Genomic DNA, 23,271 nt, shown 5'->3' on the forward strand with positions numbered 1-23,271 from the left:
CTTTGGAACAGGGCCTGACAGATACTAAGTACCTATTGAAAGCCAGGAGGGAGTAAAACTAAAGGTAACTTCCTATGAAGGAAAAATTCCTTCTTCATACATTGTCTTAAATCAAAACCAAACCCAACTTCTATATCTAAGGTCACCTTGATCTACACTGCTTTTTCCTAATTTCTAGACCAGATATTTTTTTCTAGTATTTCTTGGAGGAGTCTTATGTTAAGAAACATAAATTCTGGGGCCGCTTTGGCTCAGGTCATGATCTCACGGTTTGTGGGTTCGAGCCCCACGTCGGGTTCTGTGCTGACAGCTCACAGCCTGGAGCCTGCTTCGGATTCTGTGTCTCCCTCTCTCTCTCTCTGCCCCTCCCCTGCTCATGCTCTGTCTCTCTGTCTCAAAAATAAATTAAAAAAACATTAAAAAATTTTAGAAAGAAAAAGAAACATAAACTCTGCTTCTGCATATTGTAAGTACTGGGTGAAAGATGTAATAATTGAGGTTGAGACAACTGGCTGGCAATATTTTTATAATCATGGGGTACATGTTAAGATGCCAAGCCCAGAATCCATAAAGTTAAATATATTCGATCACTTAAACATGGCAAAATCAAATGAATAAACCTTAAACAAGGTTTTAACTTTTTAACCTTAAACAGGTTAGAAGGCAAAAGACAAACTGAGAAAATTAGTTGTAACATGCAGGATGAAAAAAGAACATCTCTAATATATAAAGAGATTTTGTAAAACAATAAGAAAAAGACAAACCCTATATTTTTTTAAAAGGGCAAGAGACATGAATATGAATAGGGATTGAAGAGAATACAAATGGCTAATGAATATATAAAAAGGTATTCTGACTTCTGAAGCACTGTTAATGAAAACGAAAATGAGAATGGTATGAACTTTTTGGTTGTCAGCTGGAAAATTTTCTGTCAAAATGCTACATGCGTATACCCTTTGATCTAGCAATTCCACTTCTAGGAATTTATTCTAAGGAGATAAGGTGACCACACCCAAAACATAAGTGTGTCTCAGCATCAGTAACAGTAGAAAAACATGTATAAGTATCAGTAGTCATGGCCAGAAACATCAAACAGATTGCTGAATGAGACAAGTATGTTATAAAATAGCATGTGTAGTTTTTGTTACATTTATGTAAAAATATATGTGTGATTGTGTGTGTGTGTGTGTGTGTGTGTGTGTAAATGTCCCAACTGATGCCTGCAAGGATGTTCCCAACCATGTGAATGGTGATTATCTTTAAGTAGTGGAATTCTGATCATCTTTACTTGGTAGTTTATGCTTTTGTATATCAGTTCGATTGTGTGTGAGGACCATTCATCCCCCTCAGTGATCAGGTTATCACTCCTCAGGTTATCCTCTGCTTTGCTCTTGTTCTCCCTCAGCCTGGAGCACCTTTTCCCCTTTCAATTCTTTGCTGTAACGTTCCCCATTGGAAAGGTCTACATTTACGATGGTGTTTGAAATAGAAACATCACCCCTCTGTGCCCATGCCCCATCCCTCGTCCCCACATTAGTTCTCTCTGTTATACTTAACGCCATCTATTATATCTTAATTTGTAGTTATTTATTTATTTACTCATTCGTTCATTCATCTATTATTGATTGTCTGACTCTTCCTCTCCCCCACTAGAAAGCAAACCCCATAAGGGCAGAACTTTGTTTTGTACTGAACTGTAACCCCAGTGCTGGGAACAGTGCCGAGTACACATCAGGAACTTAATAAATGTGTTGAATGGATGAAAAGAGCCAGATATATGTGTGAGTTTATGTTCATGCAAATTGTGTGTGTGTGTATACATGCACCTATATATGAATCAAATATCTTTGTACCTATACTCTAATTCCTTACAAGAAATACCCTGAAAAGCCTTTGATTAAAAAGGAGGAGAATGATTAACTTATAAACACTTCAAGTGTTACCTTACATTCAGGTTGGTTTCTATGTTGAATTTTACTTTGCTGAATAATCGTAAGTTTAATTGAGCTGTCAATGTATGGGGGGAGGGAGGGACACAATATTTTTTTCTTCCAAATCCTGGATCATCTTTGAATCAGATCAAGTGCTTGGTTCCTGAACTGGAAACCTATTTGCTCACATTTTGTTATCAGTTCCATGAGAATCCAAGAAGGAACACAAAGAAATTTCAAAATGATGGAAACCATGAACTTCCTTTCCCCCATATTTTAGAATACAGTTTCCCTGGCCAAATAGAGGGAATCTGGGTGTCCCTCTGCTGACACAAGAAGTGTGAGTCTGATGACACCCAGGATCACCCCAAACCGGGGACTCCAGGAAAAAGGCCCATCACTCCACCTGCCCTGCAGCAGATACTACCACTTGGATGATTGGATTTCATGGTGCTGGTCATCCTATTTAGGATATGGTGGGGGGGGGGGGGGGAGACCCTCAAAGTCGCATTTACCTGTTTATTTCTCAAGGGCTGAACCACTTCCCTAATGCACAGCTCTAGATCATTGAGATAGTCTTTTTCCGTCTGAATCAGCTCCTTGATGATTTTCGAACGCTTTGCCATCATTCTCTGCATCTGATGCTCTTCTTCCTGAGCTAGGGTCTCGGGTGCAGAACACTCAGCCTGTGGAGTCATCTTTTCTGTTAAATAAAAACATGTATGTACAAGTCAGACATTCTGCTGAGGTTTCTTGTCCCTTCATTACAAACAATGCCACTGCAGGGTTATTGTTAGCAAGGAAAAAGGCATGGGGTGTCTTCAGACTGTGTTCTCAGGAAGAAATGTGTGGTAGTTTGCCCTAAGGTTGGAATCCTATGAAACTATGAGCAACAAGGGATGTGAGAGTGGATACTTCTAACAAGTCAGTTGAATGACACTTGACTGTCATGGCTTGTCTTTAAAATATCCCATTGCCACTATATTAGGCTATAATCCTGGTCTTCAGGTTGCAGATAAAATGTATAAAAATCAGTTCAGAACTTCTTCTGGATACATTGGCTTTTAAATCAAAAGATGATTTAAAAAAAATCAAGGGATGATTTTTAATTAGTAAGTGGAACACCTTCCAATTTTGTGTGTAATAAAAAATTATTTAAAATAATTGCCCCTCATTCGCAGTGGGTAATATGCAAACCTCAATGAAATGGCAAACAATTGCATGTGATTGGGATTTTTCTTTCAGTTCACAGTTTGAATCCATGGGAGGGAGGAACTGGTGGATTAAATACATTTCAACTAAGATTTTTCATTACCCATTTTCGGGATCATGTGTATCTTATTGTTTCAAAATTCTTGAACTGCCAAGTGGAAATTTTTAATTAAAAAAAATCACAGTGTTGATGAGATATTGAGATAAATGGGAAGCCTCACATATAGCCAAAGTTTTATATAAAGTATAATGTAAGAAAGCTAAATATCTTTAAGAATGAGCTTCCCACAGCAGTGTAAAGTTTTGGAAGCCACAAACTAGGTCACAGATGAAATCAGAGCAGTGATAGATAGTAGGGCAGTGTGTGCATGTGTGTGTAAATGAATTTGCTTCAAGCTGGAAGTCATCACAAACTTAATTTTCCTCTTAGTCTCTGCAGTTGCAGAAGTAATTTCATTTCCTTTAAAGCTAATATGATTCTAGTAACTGATATGTGAAACCTCTTCAATGCTGACACCACTTCCTGAGAATGTAGAGTTTTAAAAAAGGGCTTAAAAAGGGTCTGTATAAGGGGGGAAAAAAGGACACAGGTCACAGTGTATGCAAATGGACATAAAGAGAGGATATTTTGTTGGCAGACTCCAGAAACAAAGCTAAGACAACGGAAGAATCATTATAGTAGAGGGCTCAACATAATACTTTAAGATGAAGAGACACTTTGGAAGTACGGAGAGAGCTCCTCTCTCCCTGGCTTGCTCGTTCCAGGGGTTCAGGCAGAAGCTCCATAATCAAACATCTGTGGAGGATGCTGTGAAGGTGATTCCAGTGTTAGTTTAGAAGGTGTGCTAGCCTGGTCTTTAAGCAACCCTGCCTTGCAGGTGAATGTGCTTCCAGATCATTTGCCCAGTAACTATTCTTCCTTCATTGGGAAAGAAGATGGATTGGACAAATGGCATCTAAGAACACACGGTGTTACAGGGCTTGGGACATTTGGTACCAAAGAAATAATCTACATAAGTTCTGTAAGAAGAGAAAAATCTATACAAGGAGAGAAAATGAATGCATGAGCTGATCTGAAGCTTTCATATCTTTAGCTATGTTATGAGAAGTTTTGGATGCCTGTTAATATTTTTACTAGAAAGTAGAAGAAGCCTGCCTTTCGGCACCCCAAATTCAAAAGGACAAGTTATAATTGGGTGTCATTACTATGAATTGTTTGGATATAAAAGAGGAAGGCAGGTTACTGATGAGGAGAGATGCAGTTAGCAGGTTGTATACACAACTTGACTTTGTAAGCCTTCTTGACAGGGCGGAGTGGGGAGCCATGGAGATTCTCCTGGGATATATGAATTGGCTTATAGAAAGAAACCTCACTAGTAGAGAGCTAATAAACCTGTTCAGATAGTATCCGCTTATTACTTATTACCTCCAAAATAAAAGGGACATTATTGAAAAACTATTCTGATATCTGCTTTTCCAAGTTCTAAACTTTTTGTGCCTTATAAAAATAATCTATCAACTATTTCGGGGCCTAGCAAGGAGAAAGGAGTCTTTCCTGAACATTGGCAAAGAGCCCTAAAATACATTCTCAGCTTCCTTTTAGTTCTAAATTCCACTCAGTTACTATATCAATTTAACTTACTTCACAGATTTCCAGTTGCTGTGCTTTAAATTTCAAGTATCAGATTTTATCAATTAAACACTGCTTAGGGGCTCCTGGGTGGCTTAGTCAGTTGATTGTTTGATTCTTGTCTTTGGCTCAGGTCATTATCTCATGGTTCATGATCAAGCTCTGCACTGACAGCGCAGGGCCTGCTTGGGACTCTCTCCCTCTCTCTCTGCCACTCCCCTGCTCATTCTCTCTCTCTCTCTCTCTCTGAAAAATGTAGAAAAAAATTTTTTTAACTGCTTAGATTTTCTAATACTGCTCCACAGCTTGTTCAGAACAAAGTTAGGAGGTCATGGTGGTTGAAATAGGTCAAGATCCTCATCTTCAGAAACTTCTACCTCAGGCATAAAAATCTCAGAGAATTTGCAGTTGAGGAACCTATGAGATACTTTGTTTGCTCTTTTATTTTTTATTTTTTTTCTTTAAACAAGTTATTTCACCTATTCGAATCTTATAGACACTTTAGATATAATATAGAAAGAAAATAATTTTTATATGCCTTTGATGTATTCTTTATATTTTATTTTTCCCCATTTAAGTATTATTTTATTTATTTATTTATTTATCTAGTTATTTTTAATATGAAATTTATTGTCAAATTGGTTTCCATACAACACCCAGTGCTCATCCCAACAGGTGCCCTCCTCAATACCCATCACCCGCCCTCCCCTCCCTCCCACCCCCCATCAACCCTCAGTTTGTTCTCAGTTTTTAAGAGTTTGTTATGTTTTGACTCCCTCCCCCTTTAAACTTTTATTTTGTTTTTCCCCTTCCCCTCCCCCATGGTCTTTTATTAAGCTTCTCAGGATCCACATAAGAGTGAAAACATGTGGTATCTGTCTTTCTCTGTATGACTTATTTCACTTAGCATAACACTCTCCAGTTCCATCCATGTTGCTACAAAAGGCCAGATTTCATTCTTTCTCATTGCCACGTAGTATTCCATTGTGTATATAAACCACAATTTCTTTATCCATTCATCAGCTGATGGACATTTAGGTTCTTCCCATAATTTGGCTATTGTTGAAAGTGTGCTATAAACATTGGGGTACAAGTGCCCCTATGCCTCAGCACTCCTGTATTCCTTGGGTAAATTCCTAGCAGTGCTATTGCTGTGTCATAGGGTAGATCTATTTTTAATTTTTTGAGGAACCTCCACACTGTTTTCCAAAGTAGCTGCACCAATTTGCATTCCCACGAACAGTACAAGAGGGTTCCCGTTTCTCCACATCCTCTCCAGCATCTATAGTCTCCTGATTTGTTCATTTTAGCCATTCTGACTGGTGTGAGGTGATATCTGAGTGTGGTTTTGATTTGTATTTCCTGATGAGGAGTGACGTTGAGCATCTTTTCATATACCTGTTGACCATCTGGATGTCTTCTTTAGAGAAGTGTCTATTCATGTTTTCTGCCCACTTCTTCACTGGATTATTTGTTTTTCGGGTGTGGAGTTTGGTGAGCTCTTTATAGATTCCGGATACTAGCCCTTTATCTGATAGGTCATTTGCAAATATCTTTTCCCATTCCATTCATTGCCTTTTAGTTTTGTTGATTGTTTCCTTTGCTGTGCAGAAGCTTTTTATCGTCATGAGGTCCCAATAGTTCATTTTTGCTTATAATTCCCTTGCCTTTGGAGATGTGTCAAGTAAGAAATTGCTGCAGCTGAGGTCAGAGAGGTCTTTTCCTGCTTTCTTCTCTAGGGTTTTGATGGTTTCTTGTCTCACATTCAGGTCCTTCATCCATTTTGAGTTTGTTTTTGTAAATGGTGTAAGAAAGTGGTATAGTTTCAATCTTCTGCATGTTGCTGTCCAGTTCTCCCAGCACCATTTGTTAAAGAGACTGTCTTTTTTCCATTGGATATTATTTCCTGCTTTGTCAAAGATTAGTTGGCCATACATTTGTGGGTCCAATTCTGGGGTTTCTATTCTATTCCATTGGTCTATGTGTCTGTTTTTGTGCCAATAGCATGCTGTCTTGATGATGACAGCTTTGTAGTAGAGGCTAAAGTCTGGGATTGTGATGCCTCCCGCTTTGATCTTCTTCTTCAAAATTACTTTGGCTCTTCGGGGCCTTTTGTGGTTCCATATGAATTTTAGGATTGCTTGTTCTAGCTTTGAGAAGAATGCTGGTGCAATTTTGATTGGGATTGCATTGGATGTTTAGATAGATTTGGGTAGTATTGACATTTTAACAATATTTATTCTTCCAATCCATGAGCATGGAATGTTTTTCCATTTCTTTGTATCTTCTTCAATTTGCTTCATAAGCTTTCTATAGTTTTCAGCATACAGATCTTTTACATCTTCGGTTAGGTTTATTCCTAGGTATTTTATGCTTCTTGGTGCAATTGTGAATGGGATCAGTTTCTTTATTTGTCTTTCTGTTGCTTCATTATTAGTGTATAAGAATGCAACTGACTTCTGTACATTGATTTTGTATCCTACGACTTTGCTGAATTCATATATGAGTTCTAGCAGACTTTTGGTGGAGTCTGTTGGGTTTTCCATGTATAATATCATGTCATCTGCAAAAAGTGAAAGCTTGACTTCATCTTTGCCAATTTTGATGCCTTTGATTTCCTTTTGTTGTCTGATTGCTGATGCTAGCACTTCCAGCACTATGTTAAACAACAGCGGTGAGAGTGGGCATCCCTGTCGTGTTCCTGATCTCAGGGAGAAAGCTCTCAGTTTTTCCCCATTGAGGATGATATTAGCTGTGGGCTTTTCATAAATGGCTTTTATGATGTTTAAGTGTGTTCCTTCTATCCCAACTTTCTCGAGGGTTTTTATTAAGAAAGGATGCTGAATTTTGTCAAATGCTTTTTCTACATCGATTGACAGGATCATATGGTTCTTATCTTTTCTTTTATTGATGTGATGTATCACATTGATTGATTTGCAAATGTTGAACCAGCCCTGCATCCCAGGAATGAATCCCACTTGATCATGGTGAATAATTCTTTTTATATGCTGTTGAATTCGATTTGCTAGTATCTTATTGAGAATTTTTGCATCCATATTCATCAGGGATATTGGCCTGTAGTTCTCTTTTTTTGCTGGGTCTCTATCTGGTTTAGGAATCAAACTAATGTTGGCTTCATAGAATGAGTCTGGAAGTTTTCCTTCCCTTTCTATTTTTTGGAATAGCTTGAGAAGGATAGGTATTATCTCTGGTTTAAATGTCTGGTAGAATTCCCCAGGAAGTCATCTGGTCCTGGACTCTTACTTGTTGGGAGATTTTTGATAACTGATTCAATTTCTTCAGTGGTTATGGGTCTGTTCAAGTTTTCTATTTCTTCCTGTTTGAGTTTTGGAAGTGTGTGGGTGCTTAGGAATTTGTCCATTTCTTCCAGATTGTCCAGTTTGTTGGCATACAATTTTTCTTAGTATTCCCTGATAATTGCTTGTATTTCTGAGAGATTAGTTGTAATAATTCCATTTTCATTTATGATTTTATCTATTTGGGTCATCTCCCTTTTCTTTTTGAGAAGCCTGGTTAGAGGTTTGTCAATTTTGTTTATTTTTTCAAAAAGCCAACTCTTGGTTTCATTTATCTGCTCTACAGTTTTTTTTTAGATTCTATATTGTTTATTTCTCCTCTGATCTTTATTATTTCTCTTCTTCTGCTGGATTTAGGGTGTCTTTGCTGTTCTGCTTCTATTTCCTTTAGGTGTGCTGTTAGATTTTGTATTTAGGATTTTTCTTGTTTCTTGAGATAGGACTGGATTGCAATGTATTTTCCTCTCAGGACTGCCTTTGCTGCATCCCAAAGCTTTTGGATTGTTGTATTTTCATTTTTGTTTGTTTCCATATATTTTTAAATTTCTTCTCTAATTGCCTGGTTGACCCATTCATTCTTTAGTAGGGTATTCTGTAACCTCCATGCTTTTGGAGGTTTCCCAGACTTTTTCCTGTGGTTGATTTCAAGTTTCATAGCCTTGTGGTCTGAAAGTGTGCATGGTATGATCTCAATTCTTTTGTACTAATGAAGGGCTGTTTTGTGACCCTGTATGTGATCTATCTTGGAGAATATTCCATGTGCACTTGAGAAGAAAGTATATTCTGTTGCTTTGGGATGCAGAGTTCTAAATATATCTGTCAAGTCCATCTGATCTAATGTATCATTCAGGACACTTGTTTCTTTATTGATCCTCTGTCTAGTTGATCTATCCATTGTTGTAAGTGGCGTATTAAAGTCCCCTGCAATTACCACATTCTTATCAATAAGGTTACTTATGTTTGTGATTAATTGTTTTATATATTTGGGGCTCCCGTATTCGGCACATAGACATTTATCATTGTTAGCTCTTCCTGGTGGATAGTTGCTGCAATTATTATATAATGTCGTTCTTCATCTCTTGTTACAGCCTTTAAAGTCTAGTTTGTCTGATATAAGTATGGCTACTCCAGCTTTCCTTTGACTTCCAGTAGCATGATAGATAGTTCTCCATTCTCTCACTTTCAATCTGAAGGTGTCCTCAGGTCTTGTAGACAGCAAATAGATGGGTCTTGTTTTTGTATCCATTCCGATACCCTGTGTCTTTTGGTTGGAGCATTTAGTGCATTTACATTCAGTGTTATTATTGAAAGATATGGGTTTAGAGTCATTGTGATGTCTGTAGGTTTCATGCTTGTAGTGATGTCTCTGGTACTTTGTGGTCCTTGCAACATTTCACTCACAAAATCCCCTTACGATCTCTTGTAGGGCTGGTTTAGTGGTGATGAATTCCTTCAGTTTTTGTTTGGAAAGACCTTTATCTCTCCTTCTATTCTGACTGACAGACTTGCTGGATAAAGGATTCTCAGCTGCATATTTTTTCTGTTCGTCACATTGAAGATTTCCTGCCATTCCTTTCTGGCCTGCCAAGTTTCAGTAGATAGGTCTGCCACTAGTCTTACGGGTCTCCCTTTATATATTAGAGTGTGTTTATCCCTAGCTGCTTTCAGAATTTTGTCTTTATCCTTGTATTTTGCCAGTTTCACTATGATATGTCATGCAGAAGATCGATTCAAGTTACATCTGAAGGGAGTTCTCTGTGCCTCTTGGATTTCAGTGCCTTTTTTCTTCCCCAGATCAGGGAAGTTCTCAGCTATGATTTGTTCAAATACACCTTCAGCCCCTTTCTCTCTCTCTTCCTCTTCTGGAATTCCTATTATACGGATATTGTTCTGTTTGATTGCATCACTTAGTTCTCTAATTCTCCCCTCATACTTCTGGATTTTCTTATCTCTCTTTTTTTCAGGTTCTTCTTTTTCCATAGTTTTATCTTCTAATTCACCTATTCTCTCCTCTGCCTCTTCAATCCGAGCTGTGGTCGCCTCCATTTTATTTTGCACCTCATTTATAACATTTTTTAATTCCTCATGACTATCTTTTAGTCTCTTGGTCTCTGTAGCAATAGATTCTCCCTTGTCCTCGATGCTTTTTTTCAAGCCCAGCAATTAATTTTATGACTATTATTCTAAATTCTTGTTCTGTTATATTGCTTAAATCATTTTTGATCAATTTGTTAGCTGTCACTACTTCCAGGAGTTTCTTTTTTGGAGAATTCTTCCATTTCGTTATTTTGGGTAGTCCCTGCGGTTGCTCCAAACTGCAGAGTACTTCCCCTGTGCTGTCTGGAGTAACTTGTGTTGGTGGGAGGGGCCGCAGTCAGACCCAATGTCTGCCCCCAGCCCACTGCTGGGGCCACAGTCAGACTGGTGTGTACCTTACCTTCCCCTCTCCCAGGGTCAGGACTCACTATGGAGTGGTGTGGCCCCTTTCTGGGCTACTTTCACGCTGCCAGGCTTGTGGTGCTGCTTTGATGGGATCTGGCGTATTAGTGAGGGTGGAGGGGCGATCCGCAAGGTGCACAGGGGCGGGAGGGGCAGGCTTAGCTTGCTTTGTTGTTGGTGGTCTCCTGCGGGAGGGGCCCTGCAGCACCAGGAGGAAGGCAGGCAGACCTGTCGGAGGGATGGATCCACAGAAGCACAGTGTTGGGTGTTTGCACAGTGCAAGCAAGTTTGGTGAACCGGTTCCCTTTGGGATTTCGGCTGGGGGATGGGAGAGGGAGATGGCGCTTGCCAGCACCTTTGTTCCCCACTGAGCTAAGCTCTGTCTCCCGGGGCTCAACAACTCTCCCTCCCAGTGTCCTTTTGCCCTTCCCACTGTCTAAGAGCAGAGCTGTTGAGTTTTAACATTCCAGATGGTAAGTCCCACTGGCTGTCAGAAGTCACTCTGTCTGGCCCTTCGGCTTTTGCAAATCAGACTCAGAGGCTCTTCCTTGCTGGGAGGGCTGCCCCTCCACCGCCCCAGCTCCCTCCTGCCAGGCCGTGTAGCGTGCACTACCTCTCCGCCTTTCCTAACCTCTTCTGTGGGCCTTTTGTCTATGCTTGGCTCTGGACAGTCCGTTCTGCTAGTCTTCTGGCAGTTTTCTGGATTATTTAGGCAGGTGTGGGTGGAATCTAAGCAATCAGCAGGACAAGGTGAACCCAGCATCCTCCTTCCCTCCCAGCATCCATCTTCCCTCTGCAAGTTCTTTTTTTTTTTTTTTTAATTAGATTCAACACCCAACATGTGGTTTGAACTCATAGCCCTGAGATCAAGGGTCACCTCTTCCACCAACTCAGCCAGCCAGGTGCCCCTATTTGCTCTTTTGATTCAAGTTTACTGCAGGAACAAAGACCTGACTTGCATCATTTTATGGTGGGAACTCTAAATACTTTGCCTGTTTGCATTTCTTAAACCAACAGTCTCCACAATGCACTGTGGTACAAATTTAGTTTTTATAAGATCCTTTTCTACCTTTAAAACTTACAACTGTTATACTGTTTTTACTTACAAAACTATTTATAACTTTTGAATATTACCAATATTCACCTGTGATAACCTTTTATTTCTGGATAAAGTAGCAGAGGATCTAAGTATTTAGGAAAGAAAGAAAAATACAGCTTTAGAAATGAATATTGTCCAGCAGTTAGCATAAACTAAAAGACTGTGTCAATGCGAAAGTAAAATTGAGGCTAAAAGACTATTTAGATGGTTTTAACCCAAATACACCACTGTGCATGCAAACAATGGCACGTAAGTGACGTTCCTTTCCTCTCCTCTATTCCTTGCACCTCAAGCTTCATTTTTCCAGCAGTGATCATCAATTTTCACTATTCAAGTCACTGACTTCATTGGTAACATATGTGGAAATTCCTGGCCAAGGAAGTTTGTGTAAAAGCAGGTGGCTGCAGTTTGGGGAAAGAATAATCAGACTTAGTATCAGCTCTGCCACTCTTAGCAGCAAGAACATGGTGGACAAGTTAGTTATCCTCACAGAACCTCTGTTTCCATATCTGTAAAATAGGAATGAAAACCTTCACAGTGTTACCATGAAGACTGAATTAAATGAGCAGCAGTATGTGGGAGATCCTTGGGACCTTTAAAACAATCTAAGTATTAGTTGTGTCTCTAGATATTGGAATGCTAGGGTTCATTCCTCTATACTCTCAAACTTGTCCACCATTTGGGACAAACAATTATCCCATTATTTTATAGTTATCAACTTGTCCAGAGAACTGCAAGGCTCTGAAGTACATGGACAGCCATGTTGAGAGGGGAGAGGAAGAGGAGAAAAAGTAGGGGTGCTGTTCTCTGGGGAAAGTCAGGAGAGAGCTCAGGTTTGGAATCCTGAGCAGCTTCCTTGGGTTGGGTGTCCATGTAGGGAGAACCATGGTTTTTAGGAAGATGAAAAGGCACCCAAAGATAAGAGAACAGTTGGGGAGAACTGACAACAAATCTGCAGTGACAGCCCAGGTTTTGCTCAGAGTTCATGGATGCTCTTTCTGCTCTATTGCTGTTGCTCTTGCTGCTGCTGCTTTGGGTGGATTTGAAGGAGAGGTAATTGCTCTATTATTTTCTTTTCAAATTATAAAATAATACATATCGTAGGGATTAAGTGCCCAGACTGTGGACTGGACTTTCTGGGTTTAAACTCCATCTCTAATGTTTATTAGATCTGTGATCTTGGACAAGTTATTTAACTCTTTGCGTGTCAACTTCCTCATCTGTAAATTAAGGAAAACATTAGTGAAACTTTAAAAAGTTATTATGAAGATAAAATGAGTTAATGTTTGCTAAATATAACAGCATGTGGCAGTATAACAGATATTGTGTGCGTTTGCTATTATTATTGGATGTAATCCCTATTTATTATCAGTAATATCATTTTCACTGTATCATTAGCCGTATTCCTGTTTGTGTAACATTCCCCTAACATGCACATACAAACATACATACAGCAGTTAGTTTTGTTTTTTGTCTTTGTTTTTTTTTATTTTTGTTTTGTAATAATGGATTCAAATGCATATTCTTCTGCAACTTGCTTTTTCAACTTTAACAGTATACAGTATTTTTCATATACACATGTATATCTTTATTCTTTTTTTTAATGTTTGTTTTTGAGAGAGAGAGAGGGTACACATGCGCACATGAGTGAGGGAGGAGCAGAGAGAGGGGGACAGAGGATCTGAAGAGGGCTGTGTGCTGACAGCAGAGAGCCCAATGTGGGTTTGAAGTCATAAACTATGAAATCATGACTTGAGCCGAATTCGGACTGTTAATCGACTGAGCTACCCAGGCACTCCCATATATCTTTATTCTTTATAATAGCAGTATAGTTGTCAGGCACTGCCATTTGCCTGCTCGATATCTAATCTCCCATTTATCTTTCATAAATTGAATCCTGGATAGATAAAAATGCTTACTTGTTAGACTCTTCTTCAATCTATGATCCACCATTGGCCAATGAGATATGAGCAGAAGTCTCTTGGGACAAGGAAAACCTGGGACTTGGGACAAGGAAAACTTCACTAGAATGCCTTTTCTTTCATCATCTACACCTCATGGTTCTTACCCAGCTATGCTGGGGCTATGACACAATAGCCATGGGGATTAAGACACACAAAGGATGACAGTGGGGAAAGACATAAAGAGCCTTCCTACTCCTAGGCTTTTTGCCTGAGATACATAAATTTCTATGTGTTAAGCCACATTTTTCTACTACTCTTAAGGGAGAGTACGTTCCTATCTGATAGGGATTTTGCCATTGGGATGTACAAATGCTAGAAGTAATGTAACCTAAAATATGAAAACGGCCAGTAGGGGAGGAAGGATATTAGGAAGACATTTTATAGTCTAGAGAGTTGGTGGCCATCGCTATCCAATGGCAAAATATTTGGTAAATCTATATTTCTCCATACCAAGACATATAATCGGGGAAATGGTAGCAAAAATAAAAATGTTGGCAGATACTGATTATTTATTGCTTTTAGCACAATCATACATTTGAGATATTAACTCAGACCACAGTGAGTCAATATATAAGGAGAGATGGAAGAAAAAAAAGTAAAAAAAATATTCTGCTGGTGGCCTATAATCTAGACTGAGCACCCCAATTGGATTCAAAATGCCAACTGCCTCCATCCTTAAAGTGAAGCCCAAGAGATAGCTTTAGTAGGTGATGAGAACAGTGCCTCAGGCCTTCCTCTTCCACAAAGAATTCTTTGCCATTCCAGAGAGGGAAAACACACCAGCACAGATAAAGTTGAAGGTGGTACCTGAAAGACTACTAGTGGCCATTAGGCTAAAGAATGTCAAATCCTGCCTACTTGAGTCCTGGACATTCATCTGACTCATGGATCTCTGCTAATCTCCTGTTGTACTTCTTAGAGAAACTTCTGGGCTTTGGAAAACATCTCTGAACATTTGTGGTCCTGACTTACCCTTTCACTATTGATCTGCTTTCTCCTGGTTTCTACAAACTGGATTCTTGCCCACTGTAGTAGGCAGAATAATGGTCCCCCAAAAGAGGTCCACATTCTAATCCTCAGAACCTGTAAACTGTAGGTTATCTTACGTGTCAAAGGGGGCTTTGCTGATGTGATTAAGGTTACAGACTCTGAAATGAAGAAATATTCTGGATTATCTGTGTAGGTCCAATCTAATTACATTATTTCTTCAAATGTTTATTTTTGAGAGAGACAGAGAGAGCATGATCAGGGGAGGGGTAGAGAGAGAGGGGGATAGAGGATCTGAAGTGAGCTCTGTGCTGACAGCAGAGAGCCTGATGTAGGGCTTGAACTCATGAACCATAGGATCATGACCTGAGTCAAAGTTGGGTACTTAACTGACTGAGCCACCAACATCCCCAAATTATTTCTTATTAGCAGAGGAGAACAAAAAAGAAGTTAAAGTGAGAGGGACTTGACCCACCATGGTTGGATTTGAAGATGGAGGAGGGGGCTAAGAGCCAAGGAATGTGGGTGGCCTTTGGAAGCTGACAACAGCCTTTGACTGATAGCCAGCAAGGAAATAGGTACCAACAATCTGAAAGAGTGAGGAACGGATTCTCCCCTTAGATCTCTAGAAAGGAGAACAACTCTACCCACACATTGATTTCAGCCTGTGAGACTCTAAAAGCCACTTTCTACTCAGCCACTCTGGTCTTCTGACTGAGGGAAACTGTGAGATAACACATTTGTGTGATTTTAAGCCATTAAATTTGCAATGATTTGTTACAGTAGGAAACTTGTATCCTCACATATGCTGATTCCTAAAAGATCATGTTCACCATGCTTAGGCTGCCCTTTTTAAGAACATTAAACTAGGGGCACCTGGGTGGCTCAGTCTGTTAAGTATCTGACTGCAGCTCAGGTCATGATCTCATGGTTCATGGGTTTGAGCCCCACATTGGGCTCTGGTCTGACAGCTCATAGCCTGGAGTCTGCTTCAGATTCTGTGTCTCCCTCTTTTTCTCTGCCCCTGCCCTGCTCATTATCTGTCTCTCAAAAATAAATAAATGTTTAGAATTAAAAAAAAAAAAGAACATTGAACTATATGCTTATAAGACTCCTTCCACCTTTCAGTGTTCCTCAGCAAGTTTTCCCAAACTGCTAGTCCAAGATGGCCTGTGCCACAGGAGCTTTGCAACTCAGTGCAGGGATTTTGTCCCTTGGTGAGCATAACTAATAAGACCCATTCAAGATTACGTTCAAGAAGGGAGAGTTTATTACTTGCAGCAAGCAAGGAGATCATTGGGGATAGCTCCCAAAGCAGTGTCTCCTGGAACAGTGTGCTTAGCTTGGTGATATTGAGCTTTTGTCATCTTGTGGTTACCAGGAAGTTTTACAAGCTGCTGTTTTCACCTTGCCATCTCCTGCTTCAGCTTTTTCAGGATGTTCTGCAAGTGTAACTAAATGAACATTAAGGCAATAGGTTCAAATTTTTCCACTGCTACCTTTTCCATTAAAAGGTAAAAATGGCCCCTGCTCTTTCAGATAGTTTAAACTTCTCTAATGAAACAAACACAAGATTGTCTGTTGGACTTTTTCTTTCCGTCTACTTTTTAGCCTTTGTTCGATTTTGGTTTTAGTTTCTGGTGGGGGCCAGAAAATTCACACTTGGAAGGTTGGTGTAGAGTTGGACAAAAGTCTTCAATTAGATAAACATTAACAATGAACCAGTGAAGAGAAGAAATAGATCGCTATGGAAGAAAGGCAGGCCATACCAAGTATATTTCACAGAACAGGAAAAAGGAACCCCAAATTGCTGGACGGAGATTCAGAGACATTGGAAAACATTAAAGATTCATTTAAAGTCAAATTTAAAAATTAGTCTGAAAATTAAATTTAAAATTCCTTTAAAAATATTTCCAATGAACGGATGAGCCTTCAAAAATATAGAAGAAATCCTCTGAGGGCAGGAGCAAACCTTATGCACAGTTCAGGGACTTCGGTGAGGCTAAAAACTGCCAAACCACCCGGAGGCATGTACAGATGCTGGCAGACCAGGAAGATGAGAACTTGCATGTCTGTGTAAGGAGACAGAACTTGTGGAAGTGGGGTCTGGGCAAGGAGCCTGATTAGAGAAACAGCATAAAGCCAGGAACAAAAAGGAAACACACTCAGGAAAAATTGAACTGGTACAAATAACGCTCCAAACGGAGAGCCCTCAATAGAAATCATCTGTCTCAGCCGTGGTTCTGAGTAGTGATAGAACAAAAAGAGTCGGGGGATCCCCCAATAATTTGAGGACGTTGGTCAGCTCTCATCTGGGTTTTGGGCTTGGATTCATTGAATATAACAAATAATTAAGGGCCTACTATGAGCCTCACAGTGTTCTAGGGGCTGGGATATGGCAGTTTAAAAAACATCAGAAAACAAATCCCTTTCCTCATGGAGTTTAGATTCTAGAGGAGGAAGTTATTTAGTACACTAAAAGGTGGTAAGTGGTACGGAGAAAAGTAAAGCAATGACGGCCTCTAGGAAGTGCTCAAAAGGTGTGCGATTATAAATAAGATGGCGGGTAAGGTGTCAAATCAAGCAGGCTCAAATGCTGAAAAACAGTCTCGCAGTTGTCTTGGGTATGTAGTTTTCAGCAGAGGAACCAGTCAGTGGGGAGTTTTCAGGTGAGAATGTGCGTGCCTGTTCAGGAATCGGGCAGGAGGCCAGTGTGGCTGAAGAGGGATGGACGGGCGGCAGAAGGACAAGTGGGAGAAGGAGAGGAGGTGAGCAAATCGGAGGAGTGGGCAGCTTGGCAGAGGCTGTGGTGCTTAGTAAACATTTTCAATGTTTAAACGTCTTTGTAGTGTTACGGAAAAGGTAAAGGCTTTGATGAACTTTAGATGCTTTTCGATTAAGAATTCACGTTAAAATTTTAAAGCCAAACGGGGCGCCTGGGTGGCGCAGTCGGTTAAGCGGCCGACTTCAGCCAGGTCACGATCTCGCGGTCCGTGAGTTCGAGCCCCGCGTCGGGCTCTGGGCTGATGGCTCAGAGCCTGGAGCCTGTTTCCGAATCTGTGTCTCCCTCTCTCTCTGCCCCTCCCCCGTTCATGCTCTGTCTCTCTCTGTCCCAAAAATAAATAAACGTTGAAAAAAAAAATTTAAAAAAAAAATTTTAAAGCCAACCATTCAAATCATAGAAATAGGATGTGAATTTTCAAAACCTGCAGATACAAACATGTAATGAGATAAAAAAGCAATTCAAAAGAAGAAAAGAGAAAACAGAGAGGAACAAATACGAGGTGGTAGAGCGAAACATATGAGTAATCACAGGGAATCAAATAACCAGAATACCAAACTGGATTTTAAAAACCACCAGGGGTGCCTCAGTGGCTCAGTAGGTTAAGTGTCTGACTCTTGGTTTCAGCTCAGGTCATGATCTCATGGTTTGTGGGTTTGAGTCCCTCATTGGCTCCATGCTGTGGAGCCTGTTTGGGATTTTCTCTCTCTCTCCCTCTCCCTCTCTGCCCCTACCCCACTTGTGTGCTCTTTCTCTCTCTCTGTCAAAATAAATAAACAAACTTAAAAAAAAAAAAAAAACAGCTGTGCATTGTTTACAAGAGAGAAAAAAATAAATACATAGAGACGTTGAAAGTAAAAAGAGTTCCTGAGCCAATATTAATTAAAAGAAAGTGAAGCTGTTTTTATATCTGACAAAATAAACTTGAAGGCAAAAATAAAAGTGGGCACTATATAATGATGAATTGTTTTTCCCAACTGTGTCTTCCTGACGTGAACATTTTAATATTGTGTGTACTGAATCACGTGGTTTCAAAACGTGATGCCAAAGTGAGGGAGCTGTAAGCAGATTTTGACAAATCATCTGAAATAATGGTTTTATAAACACAATTCAGTAACAGGCCAAATAGGATAGAAAAAAATGTGTGCTCAATAATTAGAGATTTTATATTCTTCTAAAGGACACACACAACCTTTATGAAAATATACCACATTCTAAGCCATAACTTTAAAACACTCAGTACTTACTAACCACAACTATAATGCAATTCGGTTAGAAATAAATATCCAGGGGCGCCTAGGTGGTTCAGTCGGTTAAGCGGCCGACTTCGGCTCAGGTCATGATCTCACGGTCCGTGAGTTCGAGCCTGCATCAGGCTCTGTGCTGACAGCTCAGAGCCTGAAGCCCGTTTCATATTCTGTGTCTCCCTCTCTCTGACCCTCCCCCGTTCATGCTCTGTCTCTCCCTGTCTCAAAAATAAATAAAAAACTTAAAAAAAAAAAAAAGAAAGAAATATCCAGAAAATTCTTCAGTTCTATTTGTTTTGGAAATAAATTAAAAAACTCATAAGTAGGGGTGCCTGAGTGGCTCAGTCAGTTAAGCGTTCGACTTCAGCTCAGGTCATTATCTCACGGTTTGTGAGTTCAAGCCCCATGTTGGGCTCTGTGCTGACAGCTCAGAGCCTGGAGCCTGCTTCAGATTCTGTGTCTCCCTCTGTCTGCCCCTCAACCACTTGCACTCTGTCTCTTGCATTATCTCAAAAGTAAACATTAAAAAAAAATTTTTTTTTAAAAACTCCTAAGTAACTGATGGGCCATAGAAGAAATCATAAAAATAAATAGAAGATATTTATTTCAAAAGATAAGAAATATTTACATATATATAGCTAAAGCATCACTTACAGAAAATGTGTAGCCTAAAATTCATGTATAAGGAGAGCAGCAAGACTGAAGATGAATGATTTAAGAATCTCAATAAGAAATAAAAAGGGGAGGAGAATACAATAAATAAAAGAAAATGCAAGAAAGAAAATGAAAACAAAACAATGAAATTGAATAGAACTTCAATTCAGGTCTCACATAATTACCACAGATATTTTGCAAGGAATATGAGATCACACACACAAAAAAATCCTAAAACACACAAGGAAACAAAGTACCGCGAGTCAGAGACAGGGAAAAAAATAGCACAATTATACCCACAAAGCTTAAGATATTAGAATTATGAGACAGAGATGTATTTAAAAAGTATATTTAATAGGTCAAACAAGCAAAAAGTGGTTTGAAATTATGAACAAGAAACAGGAAGCTATAAAAATTACCAAGTTGATTTATAAACAATGAAATATAGCTTTGAAAAATAAAATTCATAATGAAAATTTAAAAACTCAATGGAATCAAAACCTCAATGAAAAGATAAAATAGTAAATGATACAAAGCAGAATTAATGAATCAAGCCAAAGATGTTATACAGAATGTGACAGAGAGAGGTGATGTGATGTACAATATGCAATACAGGTAGAGGATATTGAGAATTGAAGAAGAGTGTCTACCAAACGCTTAAGTGGAGTTTCGCGGGGTATAATAGAGAATGAACAGAGGCAATATGTGAGGTAACAATTGCTGAGGACTTTTCAGAATTTTTGAAAGACATTAATCCTCAGAATCAGAAATTACAATGAATTTCAAACACAATAAAAAAAAAGAAAACTACACCTAGATATAGATAGCATTTGAAATTTCAACATAATGAGAGTGAATGGAAGATCTTAAGAACAGGCAGTGAAAAAGGACACATTACCTAAAAACGGGTAGCAGTTAGACTCATGGCTGCCTCTACAACAGCCATGACAGAGCTAGAAGATAGTAGAATAATACCTCCAAAGGGCTGAGAGAAAATAACAGACACCCTACAGTTGTATGCCTCATAAAAATTTCTTGAAATAAATATATTTTAGGAAAACAAGATTTTAGGTTACCACCAAAATATCTTCATTAAAAATAATTCCAAAAGATAGATGTACCTTACTCAGTAAATGGTCCCAAATGGAAGATTGAAATGCAGAAAGGAATAGGATGGAAATGAGGAAGGAAACATGTATCATATGGAAGATTAATCTAAGAAAGACATGGAAACCAGTGGAGAGAAAATAAACAAATATAAAATGTAACCCATGAAATGGACATTTGCTAGTCAATTTTAACTGCCTTTCACATTAAAAGGGAAACACATAGAGAGGAGCATACCTAAACATACTCAGGAGAAATTTCTAAATTCCAAGGATAAAAAGAAACTCTTACAAGCTTCTTGAATGAAAAAATTAGGCAGGCACTCTGAGTTGAATTACACTTCTTCTGTGAAACGTTAGACACTGGAAGACATTGCAATATAATGTGTAACGAATTCTGAGAGAAAAAGACTTTGCTCTTGGCCCCCTTGTTATTTCTATTTTAGGACAAAAGACCATTGATTTCAATTATCATAGAACTTGGAAAGTAGCCACGCTTGTAATCTCTCTGAAAATGTTACCTCAGTAAGAAGTCCAGTTAAACAAAAAATAGGATCCAAACAACTCAGGGTAGTGGAAGACAAGATACAAAAGAAGCAGCTGTAGAGACTTCCTCTTTCCAAACTCCTGATGAAAACATTCAACATATAACAGGATCCTGCTTGAAAGTTTAGAAATCTCAGTGCTTTGAGGCTAAGAGCTCTCTAGAGAGAGCAGGGATGTGCAGTATTCACTATTGTGCCTACAGAAAAAGCAAGGGCTTTGGAAATGCTTAGAGCAAAGACCAGAGATTGACAATTCCTCCCACTGTCCAGGAAGTTCTGGTGGAACTCAAGGGTGGGAAACGAAGGTGAATAATTAGAACTGGTATTATATTGAAGCAAAATGAGTGCAAGAATAAAAGAGAACTTCAGAAGTAGTGAAAGTGTAATGAAACCATGAAACACACGCCGATAGAACAGACCTACATAAGGCCTTCTGAGTGTATCGAAATCGCTACCCACCCCAAATTTAACATTTATTATAGTAATTGAAAAAAAGAGGAAAAAAGTTTCAATGTCAAAAGCAAGTCATATTTTAAAGTTCACAATGGTTTTGACTTCGGTTGGGATGTAAGGCAGCTCTTTAAAAAAAAGACTTTCTTTCTTTAAAAAAAAAAAAACCGGGGGCGGGGGCTTATGGGAGTTTTAAAAATCACATAGAAAGGAAAGCTTATAAAAATGAGTTGAAGTATAAATAGAGTAAATAGCATAACTGAATACATCTTTGTTCCAAATATGATCCTGGTGATGGAGTGACCTTCATAGTTAATTATATCCTTGTATCTCCCAGGCTCTTGGGCTATATATCATGTGCGGCACACATGACTAATGTACTTTAGCTGGGCTGCTTCTATCATGCATCACATGCACGTTGCATCAAATTTCCTGGCAAAAATGTTATTTCAAGGTAATGTGTATAATAAAAATGTTCTCTTGGTGTCACAACAATATTATTTCTCCTCTGACAGTATTGTTAGAATATCTACATTGATTAATACTTACCTGCCAATTCAAAAAGGAACATATGTTGTGGGTAAAAATAGTCAAGCACACTTTATAAAATATAAAGACTAAAGTGACTTCTTGGTGGAATTCAACATAAAACATCACAAAATATGACTAGAGAAGCAGGAGCTGATCTCAAGACTATGATTTTTATTTCAATAATTTTAATAATAATGTTTTCCTAGAAGGATATACTTTTTATTTTTTTAATGTAGTAAAATATACATAACACAAAATTTACCATGTTACCTATTTTTTAATGTTTATTTTTGAGAGAGAGAAAGAGAAAGTACAGGTAGGGGAGGGGCAGAGAGAGAAGGAGACACAGAATCTGAAGCAGGCTCCAGGCTCTGAGCCATCAGCACAGAGCCCTATGCGGGGCTAGAACTCACTAATCATGAGACCATGATCTGAGCCGAAGTCAGATCCTTAACCAACTGAGCTACCCAGGCGCCCCACCATGTTAACCATTTTTCAGTGTTCTGTTTGGCAGCATTAAGTATATTCACACTGCTGTGCAACCATTACCACCATCCATCTTCAGAACTTTTTCATCTTGCCAAACTGAAACTGCACACCCATTAAACACCAACTCACCATTTCCTCATCTCTCCAACCTTTGGCAACCACCATTTTACTTTTTGTCTCTATGAATTTGGCTACTCTAAGTACCTCATATGGAATTATATGGAATTATAGAATATTGGTCCTTTTATGAATGGATTACTTCACTTAGCATGTTTTCAAGGTTCATCCATATTGTAGCACATGTCAGAATTTCCTTCCTTCTTAAGGCTCAATAGTGTTCCATTATATGTATATACCACATTTATTTATAGAAGTATATATTCTGAAAAATTATTTTTGATGTTGGGCCGCCTGGGGGGCTGAGTCCATTCAGTGTCCAGCTCTTGGTTTCGGCTCAGGTCATGCTCTCACAGTTTCGGGAATTCAAGCCTCCCATCAGGCTTTGCACTGGCAGTGCAGAGACTGCTTGGGATTCTCTCTCTCCCTCTCTCTCTGCCCCCACCCCCACTTGTTCTGTCTCTGTCTCTCTCAAAATAAATAAATAAACAAGCTTAAAAAAATAAATAATTAAAAATTATTTTTGATGTTAAAACATTATGCACTATTATTGAAACTCTGCTTGTTATAATACATTGTGATAGCCTTTAATAAGAGCAACTATTATGAGCAAGTACCCATTACGTACCCATTTATCAAAATACACATTATCTATAATCTTCCTGACAACACTAAAAATGGGACAGTACTCTGATTTTAAAGATGAGTAAACTAAACACAGTGAATGTGAGTGAAATTTATCCAGTGACTCACAGAGCGTGCGGAAATGCT

At 38.9% G+C, this 23,271-nt stretch overlaps 1 protein-coding gene across 1 annotated transcript in view; it reads right to left on the reverse strand.

Moving 5' to 3' along the window:
* ARHGEF38 (Rho guanine nucleotide exchange factor 38) overlaps positions 1 to 23,271 on the reverse strand; it is a 130,603-nt gene that overhangs the window by 89,883 nt on the left and 17,449 nt on the right. Inside the window, exon 2 of the mRNA XM_045471190.1 lies at positions 2,447 to 2,634. Coding sequence (XP_045327146.1) covers positions 2,447 to 2,634 — 188 coding nt within the window. The remainder of the gene's footprint in view (positions 1 to 2,446; positions 2,635 to 23,271) is intronic.

The sequence above is a fragment of the Leopardus geoffroyi genome, chromosome B1, assembly GCF_018350155.1.
Source record: "Leopardus geoffroyi isolate Oge1 chromosome B1, O.geoffroyi_Oge1_pat1.0, whole genome shotgun sequence".
Lineage (NCBI taxonomy): Eukaryota > Metazoa > Chordata > Mammalia > Carnivora > Felidae > Leopardus > Leopardus geoffroyi.